The following is a 15,536-nucleotide window of genomic DNA, read 5'->3' on the forward strand; positions in this document are numbered from 1 at the left end:
AGACTACGACTAGACTATGACTAGACTATGACTAGACTATGACTAGACTATGACTAGACTATGACTAGACTATGACTAGACTATGACTAGACTATGACTAGACTATGACTAGACTATGACTAGACTATGACTAGACTATGACTAGACTATGACTAGACTATGACTAGACTATGACTAGACTATGACTAGACTATGACTAGACTATGACTAGACTATGACTAGACTATGACTAGACTATGACTAGACTATGACTAGACTATGACTAGACTATGACTAGACTATGACTAGACTATGACTAGACTATGACTAGACTATGACTAGACTATGACTAGACTATGACTAGACTATGACTAGACTATGACTAGACTATGACTAGACTATGACTAGACTATGACTAGACTATGACTAGACTATGACTAGACTATGACTAGACTATGACTAGACTATGACTAGACTATGACTAGACTATGACTAGACTATGACTAGACTATGACTAGACTATGACTAGACTATGACTAGACTATGACTAGACTATGACTAGACTATGACTAGACTATGACTAGACTATGACTAGACTAGACTATGACTAGACTATGACTAGACTATGACTAGACTATGACTAGACTATGACTAGACTATGACTAGACTATGACTAGACTATGACTAGACTATGACTAGACTATGACTAGACTATGACTAGACTATGACTAGACTATGACTAGACTATGACTAGACTATGACTAGACTATGACTAGACTATGACTAGACTATGACTAGACTATGACTAGACTATGACTAGACTATGACTAGACTATGACTAGACTATGACTAGACTATGACTAGACTATGACTAGACTATGACTAGACTATGACTAGACTATGACTAGACTATGACTAGACTATGACTAGACTATGACTAGACTATGACTAGACTATGACTAGACTATGACTAGACTATGACTAGACTATGACTAGACTATGACTAGACTATGACTAGACTATGACTAGACTATGACTAGACTATGACTAGACTATGACTAGACTATGACTAGACTATGACTAGACTATGACTAGACTATGACTAGACTATGACTAGACTATGACTAGACTATGACTAGACTATGACTAGACTATGACTAGACTATGACTAGACTATGACTAGACTATGACTAGACTAGACTATGTTAATAGTATTGGTTTTTGCAGTCAGATATATATTTTTAACTGCTTGACAGCTAGAAGATATTAAAAAAAAATTCATGTAAAGTTGTATTTGTTGTAGGGTTCGATTCCATTCAGAGACTCTTGGTGTATCTGCAAACAAGCAAAAAGCTTTGCAGTTTGTATTTGTTTAAGAAACTTAAAACTTCAATAAAACCCGAAAGCTTCTGTAACTCTATAAATACTGCGATTTACATTTTGTATTACATAATTAATTTTTTTAATATTCCTCTTCTGACAAAGTACTTTCTTTGAATCTTGTAACGTTTCAATTTCATTACTGCTAAAATTGCTTTATGGCAACACTTTATCCATTAAAAAGTTTGCAAAAAGCTGTAGAAAACTTTATTGTTATAATGTTATACTAACATTTATTGCAAAGCTTTTACCAACATATTTAAAATTTCTGTAAATTAACAACATTGTAGACCTTCACCATGTTAATCATATACCTCTTTATCTTAGTTTAATGACAAACAACAGAGAAAAGTAAAATATTTATTATTAAAGTAAATAAACAATTAAACAAACATTAACATCACATCATTACTATTATCACATTGGTGCCGGCTAAAATACCACATGGTTCAAGTATTAAAATCAAGACGAAAAAAAAACGTTTTCTCAACACACATTTTCAATGAAATAAAGATAAAATTAAATAGCAATTGTATACAATAAGAAATGCATTATAAGATTTTAACAATTATACCTTAAAATAGTAAAAATGATTAAATCATGACTTCTTCATCTTTGTTCTTCATAATTTTGAAGTAATCTAGTGTTAAAATGCATGTTGGGGCAAGAACTTTTATTTGTATGATATAGGGAAGAAGTAAACAAAAGATAATTAACCTACTCTTAACATACAGACTCTTTACATATAAGATAAAGAGGTTGAGATGTAAATGAGATTAGAATGATGTAAATGAGATTAACAATAGCAGCAACAATAATAATAATAATAACAATGCGAGTAAATGTACAGTAATTGAGATTTACGCACCTTTTCCCCTCTTCATTAACTTATCTAGTTTATATGGAAGTTATTTTAGTGTTTTTTAATTTGGTTTGTTTTCCTTGCTACAGTCAAAGTCAATTTCAGCGGTTTTTGACAGAATGTGTTAGAAAAACGCTAAAATGTTTTCAAAATACTTTGAAATACAACAAATATAAAAAAAATATATCTATATATATAAAAGAGTAACGTTACTGACTGACTGACTGACTGACTGATTCATCATCGCACAGCCCAAACGGCTGAAGCTAGAATCACGAAATTTTAACTGTGGGTTCCTCCCTCCCCAAAACGATCCGATAAGAAGGGATTTTTGGAAATTCGAACGTTTAGGGGGTAAAAAAGGGTAAAAACGGGTAAATTCGGTAACCTTATATCTTCAAAACTAATAAAGATACAAAAAAACTTAAAATAGCATGTTACTCCATTTAAAAAATAAGCTGACAGGTGTTTCGTACTTTTTGGAAATTCGAAACTTTTAGGGGAGAAAACGGGTAAAAACTGTATTTTGGTACTTTTTTTGCACCCTATGTATCTTTTAAACCAATAAACATAGAAACAAATTTTAAATCGTATTCTTTAACTAACAAAAAATAAAAAATACAAGTTTGGTACTTTTTGGAAATTCGAACCTTTAAGGGATAAAAATTGTGTTAATTTTTGGTACTTTTTCATAAAATATGTTTTTCTATAATTTGACATAGACATACGAATATTTTATTATGAGCTCCCACCACGTTACAGAAATTTATTTGAATGAAATTGTACCACCTCAATGGGGATAAAAAAGGTACCAAAAAGGGGATAAAATCGGGAAAATACATTATATTTGAAATTATTAAGCCAATTTTGATAATTTTTTTTAACGTTGGTTCATGGATTCATACAAAAATTAACTAACAGGGTGTTATTTGGAACTCGAGTACCAAGGTGTATATTGGGCCAAATCCGGGTAAACAGTTTGGTACTTTTTTTAAAACAAATTTATTCTTGGGCACATTAACACAGATTTTAATATTTTGATACATGCCTGTAGCATAAACAATTTTGGCAAAATGGTATATTTTTAAATTTCAAACTTGAGGGGTGTTCAAGTAAGAAAAGGGAAATTGGTACTTTTCTCCTAATGGTACTTTTTTAAAATTTAAATTATTTCAGTTATCGACATTAAAGTTAGCTGATATGTATTTGAGTGAAGTTAGTGTTAGGAATAGGGGATCATATTTAGGTACCAAAATGTGTGAACTGTACTATAGGTACTTTTTTGTTCATCTAATGGTACTTTTTTGAAATTTCTATAATAATGGACTTAGAAATATGAAATTAAACATATATGGTCCTAAGTGAGTGAGAATTCTAGGGGGAGACTTTTTGGTACTTTTTCTTTATTGGAATGGTACTTTTTGTAATTTCTTCACCAATGAACCTAGAAACATGAAATAAAGCTTATATATAAACCGAGCGAGTGGGAAACCACAAGTGTGGGTTTTTTGGTACTTTTTCTATATTCTAATGGTACTTTTTTGAATTTTCTATAACTATGGACTTAGAAACATGAAATTAAGCATATATGGTCATAAGTGAGTGAGAATTCTAGGGGGAGACTTTTTGGTACTTTTTCTTTATTCTAATGGTACTTTTTGAATTTTCTATAACTATGGACTTAGAAACATGAAATTAAGCATATATGGTCCTAAGTAAGTGATAATTCTAGGGGGAGACTTTTTGGTACTTTTTCTTTATTTGATTGGTACTTTTTGTAATTTCTTCACCAATGAACCTAGAAACATGAAATAAAGCTTATATGGAACCGAGTGAGTGGGAAACCACAAGTGTGGGCTTTTTGGTCCTTTTTCTATATTCTAATGGTACTTTTTTGAATTTTCTTTAACAATGGACTTACAGACATGAAATTAAGCATATATGGTCCTAAGTGAGTGAGAATTCTAGGGGGAGACTTTTTGGTACTTTTTCTTTATTCGAATGGTACTTTTTGTAATTTCTTCACCAATGAACCTAAAAACATGAAATTAAGACCGGAGTGAGTGGGAATCTACAAGTGACTGCTTTTTGGTACTTTTTCTATATTCGAATGGTACTTTTTGAATTTTCTGTAATAATGGACATAGAAATATGATGTTAAGCATATATGGTCCTAAGTGAGTGAGAATTATAGGGGGAGACTTTTTGGTACTTTTTGTTTATTCTAATAGTACTTTTTTGAATTTTCTATAACAATGAACTTAGAAACATGAAATTAGGCATATATGGTCCTAAGTAAGTGAGAATTCTATGGGGAGACTTTGTGGTACTTTTTCTTTATTCGATTGGTACTTTTTGTAATTTCTTCACCAATGAACCTAGAAACATGAAATAAAGCTTATATGGAACCGAGTGAGTGGGAAACAACAAGTGGGTGCTTTTTGGTACTTTTTCTATATTCTAATGGTACTTTTTGAATTTTCTATAATATAATGGACCTAGAAATATGAAATTAAGCGTATATGGTCCTAAGTGATTGAAAATTCAAGCGGATACTTCATGGTACTTTTTGTTTATTCTAATGATACTTTTTTTAATTTTCTATAGCAATGGACTTAAAAACATGAAATTAAGCATACATGGTCCTAAGTGAGTTAGAATTATAGGGGAGACTTTTTGGTACTTTTTCTTTATTCGAATGGTACTTTTTGTAATTTCTTCACCAATGAACCTTGAAATATGAAATAAAGGTTATATGGACCAGAGTGAGTGGGAATCCGCAAGTGGCTGCTTTTTAGTACTTTTTCTATATTCTAATGGTACTTTTTGAATTTTCTATAACAATGGACTTAGAAACACGAAATTAAACATATATGGTCCTAAGTGAGTGAGAAGTCTAGGGGGAGACTTTTTGGTACTTATTCTTTATTCAAATGGTACTTTTTGTAATTTCTTCACCAATGAACCTAGAAACATTAAAAAAAGGTTATACGGACCCGAGTGGGTGAGCAACTACAAGTGGGTGCTTTTTGGTACTTTTTCTATATTCGAATGGTACTTTTTGTAATTTCTACACCAATGAACCTAAAGCCATGAAATTAAGCTTATATGGACCCGAGTGAGTGGGAAACCACAAGTGGGGGATTTTTGGTACTTTTTATATATTCTAATGGTACTTTTTTGAATTTCCTATAATAATGGACCTAGAATTTCAAAACCGCGGTTTCGGTTTTAAAAAATTAAAAACCGATCGGTTTCGGTTTTGTGATAATTTATTAAATCTTAAGTATTATAGAAACAAAATTAGTTGATAATATAGGAAATGATATACAAATCTAAAATTCAAACTTGACGGGTTATGGTTTAGTGAATGCGAATTTAAAAGTGATAATCAATGGTACTATTTCCTTATTGCAATGGTACTTTTTGAATATTTTATAATAATAAACCTAAAAATTTAAAATTAGGAACACATTTTGCATTTTCTATAATAATGGACCCAGAAATATGAAATTAGACATTTACAATTAGATTCACAAAGTGAGACTTGATAGTACTATTTCTTTCTTCTAATTGGGGTGGCGAAGCGCACCGGGTCAGCTAGTTTCTTATAAAAAAATAAAACGACTAAAAATTTTTTCGAATAAAAAAAATTTTAATCGCAAAGAAATTATGAACAAGGAGTAAATAAAATTTTAAAATTTCACCAAACAATTTTATTCCAAATTTTTAAGCGAATAAAAAATTATTCGAATAATTTTTAACGATTATTCGTTCAAAATAATTACCAAACACGTTAAAACATAGAAAATATACAAAAAAAAACACATTATTGAAAAAAAATAAAACGAATAAAAATTAAAGCGAATAATTCACAACGATTTTGCGTATAAAATGATAATCAAACACTTTGAAATAATAATCAAACTCTTTAAAATTAATAAAAAATATATATTTTAAAAACAATCAAAAGACTAAAAAATTATTCGAATAAAATAATTTATTCGCATAGTAATTTATTGTTTAAAAATTACCCAATAATCGCTTTTTAACATTTGGATTATATTTTTAATTCAAATTAATCGAAATACTAAATTTTATTTAATTTTTTAAGCCGATAGCCTTGCTAGTAGATGTTGCTAGTGCTTTTTAACTTTAGATTTATTGTAATTTTAATTATAATAAATAAATAAATATTTAATTTTTTAAGCGAATACAAAAATTATTCGAATAATTTACAGCGATTATTCGTCAAAAATGTATACCAAATACTTGGAAATGCAACAAATATATAAAAAATTATTTTTTTGTAAAAAAATAAAACGATTGAAAAATTATTCGAATAGACAAATTTGTATTCGCATATAAATTTTGAACGAGGAGTAAACAAAATTTTAAAATTTTACCAATAGATCGGTTTTATCGCGTAAATTATATTTTTTAATTAAAAATACACAATTTTATTGCAGATATTTAAGCGAATAAAAAATTATTGGAATGATTTACAACAATTATTCGTTCAAAATCATAACCAAACACTTTAAAACATAGCAAATATATAAAAAATAATATTTATTACAAAAATAAAATGAATAAAAATTAAATCGAATAAATCATTCGAATAACAAAATTTTATTCGTATAGTAGTAAGTTTTTCAAGTTTTACCCAGTTGTAATTGCTTTTTAATTAAAATTAATCGAAATACAAAGTTTTATTTAATTTCTTTAATCGAATAAAAAATTATTCGAATAATTTACAGAGATTATTTCACAAAACTGTTAGAAATACTTAGAAATGCAACAAATATATAAAAAATATATTTTTTTGTAAAAAAATAAAACGATTAAAAAATTATTCGAATAAAAAAATTTTTATTCGCATAGAAATTTTGAACAAGGAATAAACTAAATTTTAAAATTATACCAAATAATTGATTTTTAAAAATGAAAAATTTTAGTTCTTGTTCTAGTTCAGTTTCTGTTCAGATCTAGCTCAGTTCTAGTTCAGTTCTAGTTCAGTTCTAGTTCAGTTCTAGTTCAGTTCTAGTTCAGTTCTAGTTCAGTTCTAGTTCAGTTCTAGTTCAGTTCTAGTTCAGTTCTAGTTCAGTTCTAGTTCAGTTCTAGTTCAGTTCTAGTTCAGTTCTAGTTCAGTTCTAGTTCAGTTCTAGTTCAGTTCTAGTTCAGTTCTAGTTCAGTTCTAGTTCAGTTCTAGTTCAGTTCTAGTTCAGTTCTAGTTCAGTTCTAGTTCAGTTCTAGTTCAGTTCTAGTTCAGTTCTAGTTCAGTTCTAGTTCAGTTCTAGTTCAGTTCTAGTTCAGTTCTAGTTCAGTTCTAGTTCAGTTCTAGTTCAGTTCTAGTTCAGTTCTAGTTCAGTTCTAGTTCAGTTCTAGTTCAGTTCTAGTTCAGTTCTAGTTCAGTTCTAGTTCAGTTCTAGTTCAGTTCTAGTTCAGTTCTAGTTCAGTTCTAGTTCAGTTCTAGTTCAGTTCTAGTTCAGTTCTAGTTCAGTTCTAGTTCTAGTTCAGTTCTAGTTCAGTTCTAGTTCAGTTCTAGTTCAGTTCTAGTTCAGTTCTAGTTCAGTTCTAGTTCAGTTCTAGTTCAGTTCTAGTTCAGTTCTAGTTCAGTTCTAGTTCAGTTCTAGTTCAGTTCTAGTTCAGTTCTAGTTCAGTTCTAGTTCAGTTCTAGTTCAGTTCTAGTTCAGTTCTAGTTCAGTTGTAGTTCAGTTGTAGTTCAGTTCTAGTTCAGTTCTAGTTCAGTTCTAGTTCAGTTCTAGTTCAGTTCTAGTTCAGTTCTAGTTCAGTTCTAGTTCAGTTCTAGTTCAGTTCTAGTTCAGTTCTAGTTCAGTTCTAGTTCACTTCTAGTTCAGTTCTAGTTCAGTTCTAGTTCAGATTCTAGTTCAGATTCTAGTTCAGATTCTAGTTCAGATTCTAGTTCAGATTCTAGTTCAGATTCTAGTTCAGATTCTAGTTCAGATTCTAGTTCAGATTCTAGTTCAGATTCTAGTTCAGATTCTAGTTCAGATTCTAGTTCAGATTCTAGTTCAGATTCTAGTTCAGATTCTAGTTCAGATTCTAGTTCAGATTCTAGTTCAGATTCTAGTTCAGATTCTAGTTCAGATTCTAGTTCAGATTCTAGTTCAGATTCTAGTTCAGATTCTAGTTCAGATTCTAGTTCAGATTCTAGTTCAGATTCTAGTTCAGATTCTAGTTCAGATTCTAGTTCAGATTCTAGTTCAGATTCTAGTTCAGTTCTAGTTCAGTTCTAGTTCAGTTCTAGTTCAGTTCTAGTTCAGTTCTTGTTCAGTTCTAGTTCAGTTCTAGTTCAGTTCTAGTTCAGTTCTAGTTCAGTTCTAGTTCAGTTCTAGTTCAGTTCTAGTTCAGTTCTAGTTCAGTTCTAGTTCATTTCTAGTTCAGTTCTAGTTCAGTTCTAGTTCAGTTCTAGTTCAGTTCTAGTTCAGTTCTAGTTCAGTTCTAGTTCAGTTCTAGTTCAGTTCTAGTTCAGTTCTAGTTCAGTTCTAGTTCAGTTCTAGTTCAGTTCTAGTTCAGTTCTAGTTCAGTTCTAGTTCAGTTCTAGTTCAGTTCTAGTTCAGTTCTAGTTCAGTTCTAGTTCAGTTCTAGTTCAGTTCTAGTTCAGTTCTAGTTCAGTTCTAGTTCAGTTCTAGTTCAGTTCTAGTTCAGTTCTAGTTCAGTTCTAGTTCAGTTCTAGTTCAGTTCTAGTTCAGTTCTAGTTCAGTTCTAGTTCAGTTCTAGTTCAGTTCTAGTTCAGTTCTAGTTCAGTTCTAGTTCAGTTCTAGTTCAGTTCTAGTTCAGTTCTAGTTCAGTTCTAGTTCAGTTCTAGTTCAGTTCTAGTTCAGTTCTAGTTCAGTTCTAGTTCAGTTCTAGTTCAGTTCTAGTTCAGTTCTAGTTCAGTTCTAGTTCAGTTCTAGTTCAGTTCTAGTTCAGTTTTAGTTCAGTTCTAGTTCAGTTCTAGTTCAGTTCTAGTTCAGTTTACTTTCATTCTTGCGTTTTTGCTTCGAAACATCATGTTGTCCTCACTGTTAATGATCTTCAATTGTTCTGATTATTAATCTCAATGTTTTTTTCTGTTCATCACTATTGTAGTAACTTTGCACATTTCACCACTGCTTTAAATAATTGTTGTTTTTTATGATATTTTCTTTTACTACGTACATATTTACATACAAAACAAACACACTCACTCCAAAACACTCCGTACCACAGTTGATAATCTTGTCTATTCTTCTCTTTCCTCCACTTTCCTTCCCTACTCCGGCTTATCTTGACTAAAATTGTCTAGCTTGACACTTGTAGAAGGAAAAATAGTTGAAAAAAAAGCAGCCGTAATAAAACTTTTTTCTTAAACATTTTCTTTTTTTTCGAAATTTATCTTATTTTTTCTTAAAAAAAGAAGAATGAGTAAATTTCATTTCATTTAAAACGTTTATCGCGTAGAGTTGAGTTTATGGAAATTATATTAAATAGATAAAAAAAAACAATTCATTGTTTTAAAAATTTTAATTCATTGTGGAATTCATTGATATATTGCATTTTATAGTGTTTTTTTTAAAACGTGTTGAATTTGTGTGTAATTGTTTTGAAACGTTTCAAAAATCGTTTACGTTTTGAGTTTAATTGTAAAGGATCATCATTTTGTTTAAAAAATTAAAGTGTCTTGTCAAATATAATTTTGTGTTAAAAAATAAACATAAAATTCTTAAAAATAAGTGCTAAAAGTTAACTGTCTTTGTAATATTTGTTTTAACTAAATTTGCTTAAACATTTGGAACTCAATTGCTTGGAATTGGTCTCAATTTACCAGGATGTCGAATAAAGAGGATACACCAATTGTAATGTAAGTAAAAACTTAATTGTTATAGAAAAAATTTTCAAAATGATTTGAAAATTTCAAAATAAATGGCTTCTTTTATTATTCTTTTGGGGAATCTGCTACAACAAATTTAATGAATGCCAGTCTTCTATAAAGATCGCAAAAATGTGGAGAAAATATGCAAAAGAAATAAATCGTTTAATTATACCCTTCACCTTCGTGAGAAGTTTGTCATTCCGTTTGTAATTTCTGTACTATAAAGTATATACATACATTCTGGATCCTTATAGATAGCGGAGTCGACTCAGCCATGTCCGTCTATCTGTCTGTCTGTTGAAATCAATTTTCTGAAGACCCCAGATATCTTCGGGATTCAAATCTTCAATAATTCAGCAAAATCGGTCCACAAATGGCTGAGATATGAGGAAAAAACTAGGACAACCTCGATTTTTGACCTATATCTGGATTACTAAGTCATTAATATAGACTATATGGATATATAATTCAGATATTCCAAAGACCTTTGCAATGACGTATATAAAACCATAGCAAGTTGGACCTACAAAGGGTCAAAATCTGAAAAAATATTTTTAATCCGATTTTTTTTCACCAACATTTTTTTTCGCTAAATATTAAAAAAAAACAAAAAAATTTTTTTTTAAATTTCAAAAAAAAAAAATATTAAATTTAAAAAAAAAATCGAAAATTTTTTTTCCAAAAAATGAAAAAAATCCAAAAAAAAAATTTTCGTTTACCTAAAAATATTTAAAATTTTTGTTTTGAAGTATAATTTGGTGAAGGGTATATAAGATTCGGCACAGCCGAATATAGCACTCTTACTTGTTTCATTGATCAATTTGTTCCTTTGCATAAATGAATAAATTAAAGAATCCTTACAAAATAAGTTGATTATTCTAACGATTAGTCTATTGTATTTTGTTTACTAGTTGTTCAAAATTTTTATGCGAATAAAAATTTGTTTAATCGAATAAATAAATTTTTACAAAAAATATATTTTTAATATATTTGTTGTATTTCCAAGTATTTGGAATATATTTTTGAAGAATAATCGCTGTAAATTATTCGAATAATTTTTGTATTCGCTTAAAAAATTAAATAAAATTTAGTATTTCGATTAATTTGAATTAAAAATATAATCTAAATGTTAAAAAACGATTATTGGGTAATATTTAAACAATAAATTACTATGCGAATAAATTTTTTTATTCGAATAATTTTTTAGTCGTTTTGATTGTTTTTAAAATATTTTTTATTAATTTGAAAGAGTTTGATTATTATTTCAAAGTGTTTGATTATCATTTTAAAATCGTTGTGAATTATTCGCTTTAATTTTTATTCGTTTTATTTTTTCCCATAAATGTTTTTTTATGTATATTTTCTATGTTTTAACGAGTTTGGTAATTATTTTGAACGAATAATCGTTAAAAATTATTCGAATAATTTTTTATTCGCTTAAAAATCTGGAACAAAATTGTATATTTTTAATTAAAAATTATAATTTACGCGCTAAGAACCAGTTATTTGGTAGAATTTTAAAATTTGATTTAATTCTTGTTCAAAATTGCTATTCGAATAAAAATTAGTTTATCCGAATAAATTTTTAGTCGTTTTATTTTTAATATATTTGTTGTATTTCTAAGTATTTTGTAAACATCTTAACTTTTTATATCCTTCACCTTCGTGAGAATAAGTTTGTCATTCCGTTTGTAATTTCTACATTTTTCATTTCTGACCCTATAAAGTATATATATTCTGAATTCTTATAGATAGCGGAGTCGATTAAGCCATGTCCGTCTGTCTGTTGAAATCAATTTTCTGAAGACCCCAGATATCTTCGAGATCCAAATTTTCAATAATTCTGTCAGACATGCTTTCGAGAAGTTTGCTATTTAAAATCAGCAAAATCGGTCCACAAATGGCTGAAATATGAGGAAAAAACCATATCTGGATTACTAAGACATTATGGATATCTAATGATAGATATTTCAAAGACATTTGCAACGACGTATATAAGACCATAGTAAGTTTGAACTACAATGGGACAAAATAGGAAAAAAAAAATTTTAACCCGAATTTTTTTTTCACAAAAAAAATTTTTTAAATTTAAAAAAAAGAAAAATTTTAAAAAAAAATTTGAAAAATTTAAAATTTTTTTTCCAATAAATGAAAAAAAAAACAACTGGAAAAAAAAATAAATTTTGTTTACTTAAAAATATTTAAAATTTTTGTTTTGAAGAATAATTTGGTGAAGGGTATATAAGATTCGGCACAGCCGAATATAGCTCTCTTACTTGTTTCATTGATCAATTTGTTCCTTTGCATAAATGAATAACTTAAAGAATCCTTACAAAATAAGTTAATTATTCTAACGATTAGTCTATTGTATTCGTTAGTTTAACGATCGTGTGCAAAGGATCAGTCAGATCATGCAAAAAGTGACTCTTTTTGAGAGATTTACTTAAAATGTCTCACAGTTTTCTGCTATCATTAATTTTTAAGCTTTCTAATACTCTTTTTGTTATTACATTGACAATGTTGTGATTGTATCAAAGCGAGTTCAATTGAATTCAAGTGACTCTTTGCCTAACTTGACCTTTTAACAATTTCAAATGAATATTAGTTCAGTTCAAACGAATATACATTATAGTTTTACATTTCTATTAAGAGTATAATTCCTTAGGACTATTCCTTATTTATTTCATTGTTCAATCTACTTAAAACTGCTTTTCATATTGTATATAAAGTTTAGTTGGCCCTGCACTTCAACTTGTGAACTTAAATATTTCGATTATTAATTTTTGTTGTTTCTCATTTTCATCTCATCATTATAGCCAGCAACAAAAACAATAGAAAACATCATCATCACAGTAAAACACAATATAAAACGATTTTATCATAAATCTATGCTACATTTCCCCTTTATTTCAATGCTCCTAAAAGTATACAACAAATTCCGGTTGTTATAACTAGGGAGTGTGTGTATGTGGGCGAGTGTGCCTTGTTGGGTTTGTGTTCATTCATCTAACGAATCAATGACATTTTGTCATCATAATTATGCGCTGTAATGAATGGGTGGAATTTTATTGTTGGTGGTAGCGGTGAGGATGGTGGTGGTGATGATGATGATGATGGCTGTGATCACATTATAAAGGAATCATTGAGAGCCACAACATTTTAACCCGGCCATCAATTGTGTCAATTGGCTTGTGTGAGAGTTTTTGACTTGTTGGTCTTTGCTTGTTTACAGTTTGATGGAATGGAAAAGTTTTTTTTTTTTTTCTTCCTTCTCTCCTCCATTTATTTTGAAATTTTACATGAAATGTCTGATGTGGTGGAACAGCAGCGGCTCAGCGGCATCAGCAGCCGCATTGACTTGTGGGCAATGCTTATGCATAATATCCAAGTTGCAATTATGATTGTTGGCTGACAGTTTGGATTGACGAGTCAAACAAATATTTATACAAATAGTTGTTTTATTGTAGTTTTAATGGGTTGCAACACAAATTTAAAAAAAAACTTTATTGATTATTAACATTTTGCAGACATCATTAAAAACATTTTGTTTCTGCTTTATTTTTCTCATTTTGATTTAAATCCTTTGCCAGTTGGATTATGTCAATCAAACGAGCTTAAGCCTTAATGTTGTTTTAGTTCTATTTTTTTTATTTTTTTTCATTTTGTTGCAACAGCAACATCAATTGCTGCACGTGATTTTTCTTCACACCATCGTCGTCATCATCATCGTGTTATTTGATGGCTTATTTTTTTTCTCCAAACTGTTTCTGCCATCCGTCTTAGCTTCACACTTTATTCTCGCACTGAACCAAAACCATACCTTACCTCTTTACGCTCCTCAAACTGTTTGCTGTACATGTTGTTTTTTTTTTTTAAATGTGTCAACTCAAAGTGCCTGAACTCTGTTCCGTGTGTTTTTTTATGCTGCTGGCTGTTGTATCTAGCAGTTCTTCCCGTTTTGTTTTATTTTTCGTTGATTTTTTACTTTCAGCTAGCAGGAATATATTGCTTCTTAGTTTATTATTTCTATTTGTAGCTTAATCCTTTCAAGAATATCACGCGCTTGGCGTCAACACGAACTTTTCAGCATTAAGAAAAATGAAAAAGTTTGTTTGTCTTTATTTTTATATTTTATATTTTGCAGTTGCTGCTTTCTTCGTGTAATTTTGTTAGGCTCTTCTGGTGTGCGTCAAGAACCCCAGTTGTTATGTTTTTTTTTATTTTTCAAACTCATTCATTTAATTATATTTGTCAGTGTGATAAGCTGGAGAAGAAGAAGGTAGATTTAGTTGAGTAATAAGTTGGTCTCATTGTAGTAGTTCTAGGAAATTGGTTAATTTTCTGTAAATGAAAAGGTTAAATAGCTGAAAAAAGGATGTAATAGCTTTCTATATTTTTCAGGGCCTTAACACGGACGGACGTCCTATATTATATCACTGAAATAACTAGCATCTTACAAGGAATTCACCATATGCTAGTTAGCTTATGATGAAAGATGGAACCAACTGGCAGAATGTTTGACTATCAAAGTTGCTCGATGTTTGAGGTCTTGAGAAGATAAGAATTTGGAATGATTTTGTATAAAAAGTTTGACAATCAAAGTTGCTTGATGTGTGAGGGCATGTGAATAAAAGAATTTGGAATGATTTTGGACTGAATCGGAAGCGACTAGTTTCGCTGTCTTGGGAGATTCCTCCATGTTTCTATAACTCGATAAAAACAGTTTTAATATACTTCGATGACAGTTTACTATCAGTGTTGCTAGATGTATGAGGATAAGGGAAGAAAAGGATTCTGAATTGGATAGGAATACCCTCTCCAATGAGCTTTTAATGAACGGTATATGTTTGTCAAAGGGGTTTATTCCCCTAAGTTCCTATCAATCAATGACTTTTTACTATCGGAAAATAATATTTTTCGATTGAATCAGAGTTCTTTTCCCAATGAGGTGCTATAGCCGGGATATTTTCAATGAAGCGATCTTTTTTGAGAATTCCCCCAAGTTGCTTAGGCCTAATAAAAGAAATTTAAAGATATTTAGGTGACAGTTTACTATCATAGTTGTTGGATGCAAGAGGGCATGCGAAGAAATGAATTTGCAATGTTTTTGGACTGAATCAAAATTCGCTTCCCAAAGAGGTTTTACATCCAGGATATCTTCGACAAAGCGATTAGTTTCGCTATCTCGGGAGAATTCCCTCATGTTGCTATCGCTCGATAAAAACAATTTTAAGAAAATCATTTCCAATGAGATATAATACCCGGAATATCTCCAATGAGATGCTATATCCAGGATATTTTCGATGAAGCGGCCTGTACAACCAGGATATCTTTGACGAAGCGATTAGTTTCGCTATCTCTGGAGAATTTCCTCAAGTTACTATCGCTCGATAAAAACAATTTTAAGAAGAGGATTTTGGATTGAATCGGAATTCATTTCCAATGCGGTGCAATACC

General features: G+C 29.8%; 2 protein-coding genes across 2 annotated transcripts in view; one reads left to right on the forward strand and one right to left on the reverse strand.

The window, feature by feature from the left end:
- TfIIS (RNA polymerase II elongation factor) overlaps positions 1-15,536 on the reverse strand; it is a 438,108-nt gene that overhangs the window by 64,536 nt on the left and 358,036 nt on the right. The gene's annotated exons all lie outside the window — the stretch shown is intronic.
- The window catches only part of ZnT35C (Zinc transporter 35C), an 85,303-nt gene continuing 79,557 nt past the window's right edge, over positions 9,791-15,536 (forward strand). Inside the window, exon 1 of the mRNA XM_065500395.1 lies at positions 9,791-10,067. Coding sequence (XP_065356467.1) covers positions 10,036-10,067 — 32 coding nt within the window. The 5' untranslated portion in view covers positions 9,791-10,035. The remainder of the gene's footprint in view (positions 10,068-15,536) is intronic.

Source organism: Calliphora vicina, chromosome 2, assembly GCF_958450345.1.
Source record: "Calliphora vicina chromosome 2, idCalVici1.1, whole genome shotgun sequence".
NCBI lineage: Eukaryota > Metazoa > Arthropoda > Insecta > Diptera > Calliphoridae > Calliphora > Calliphora vicina.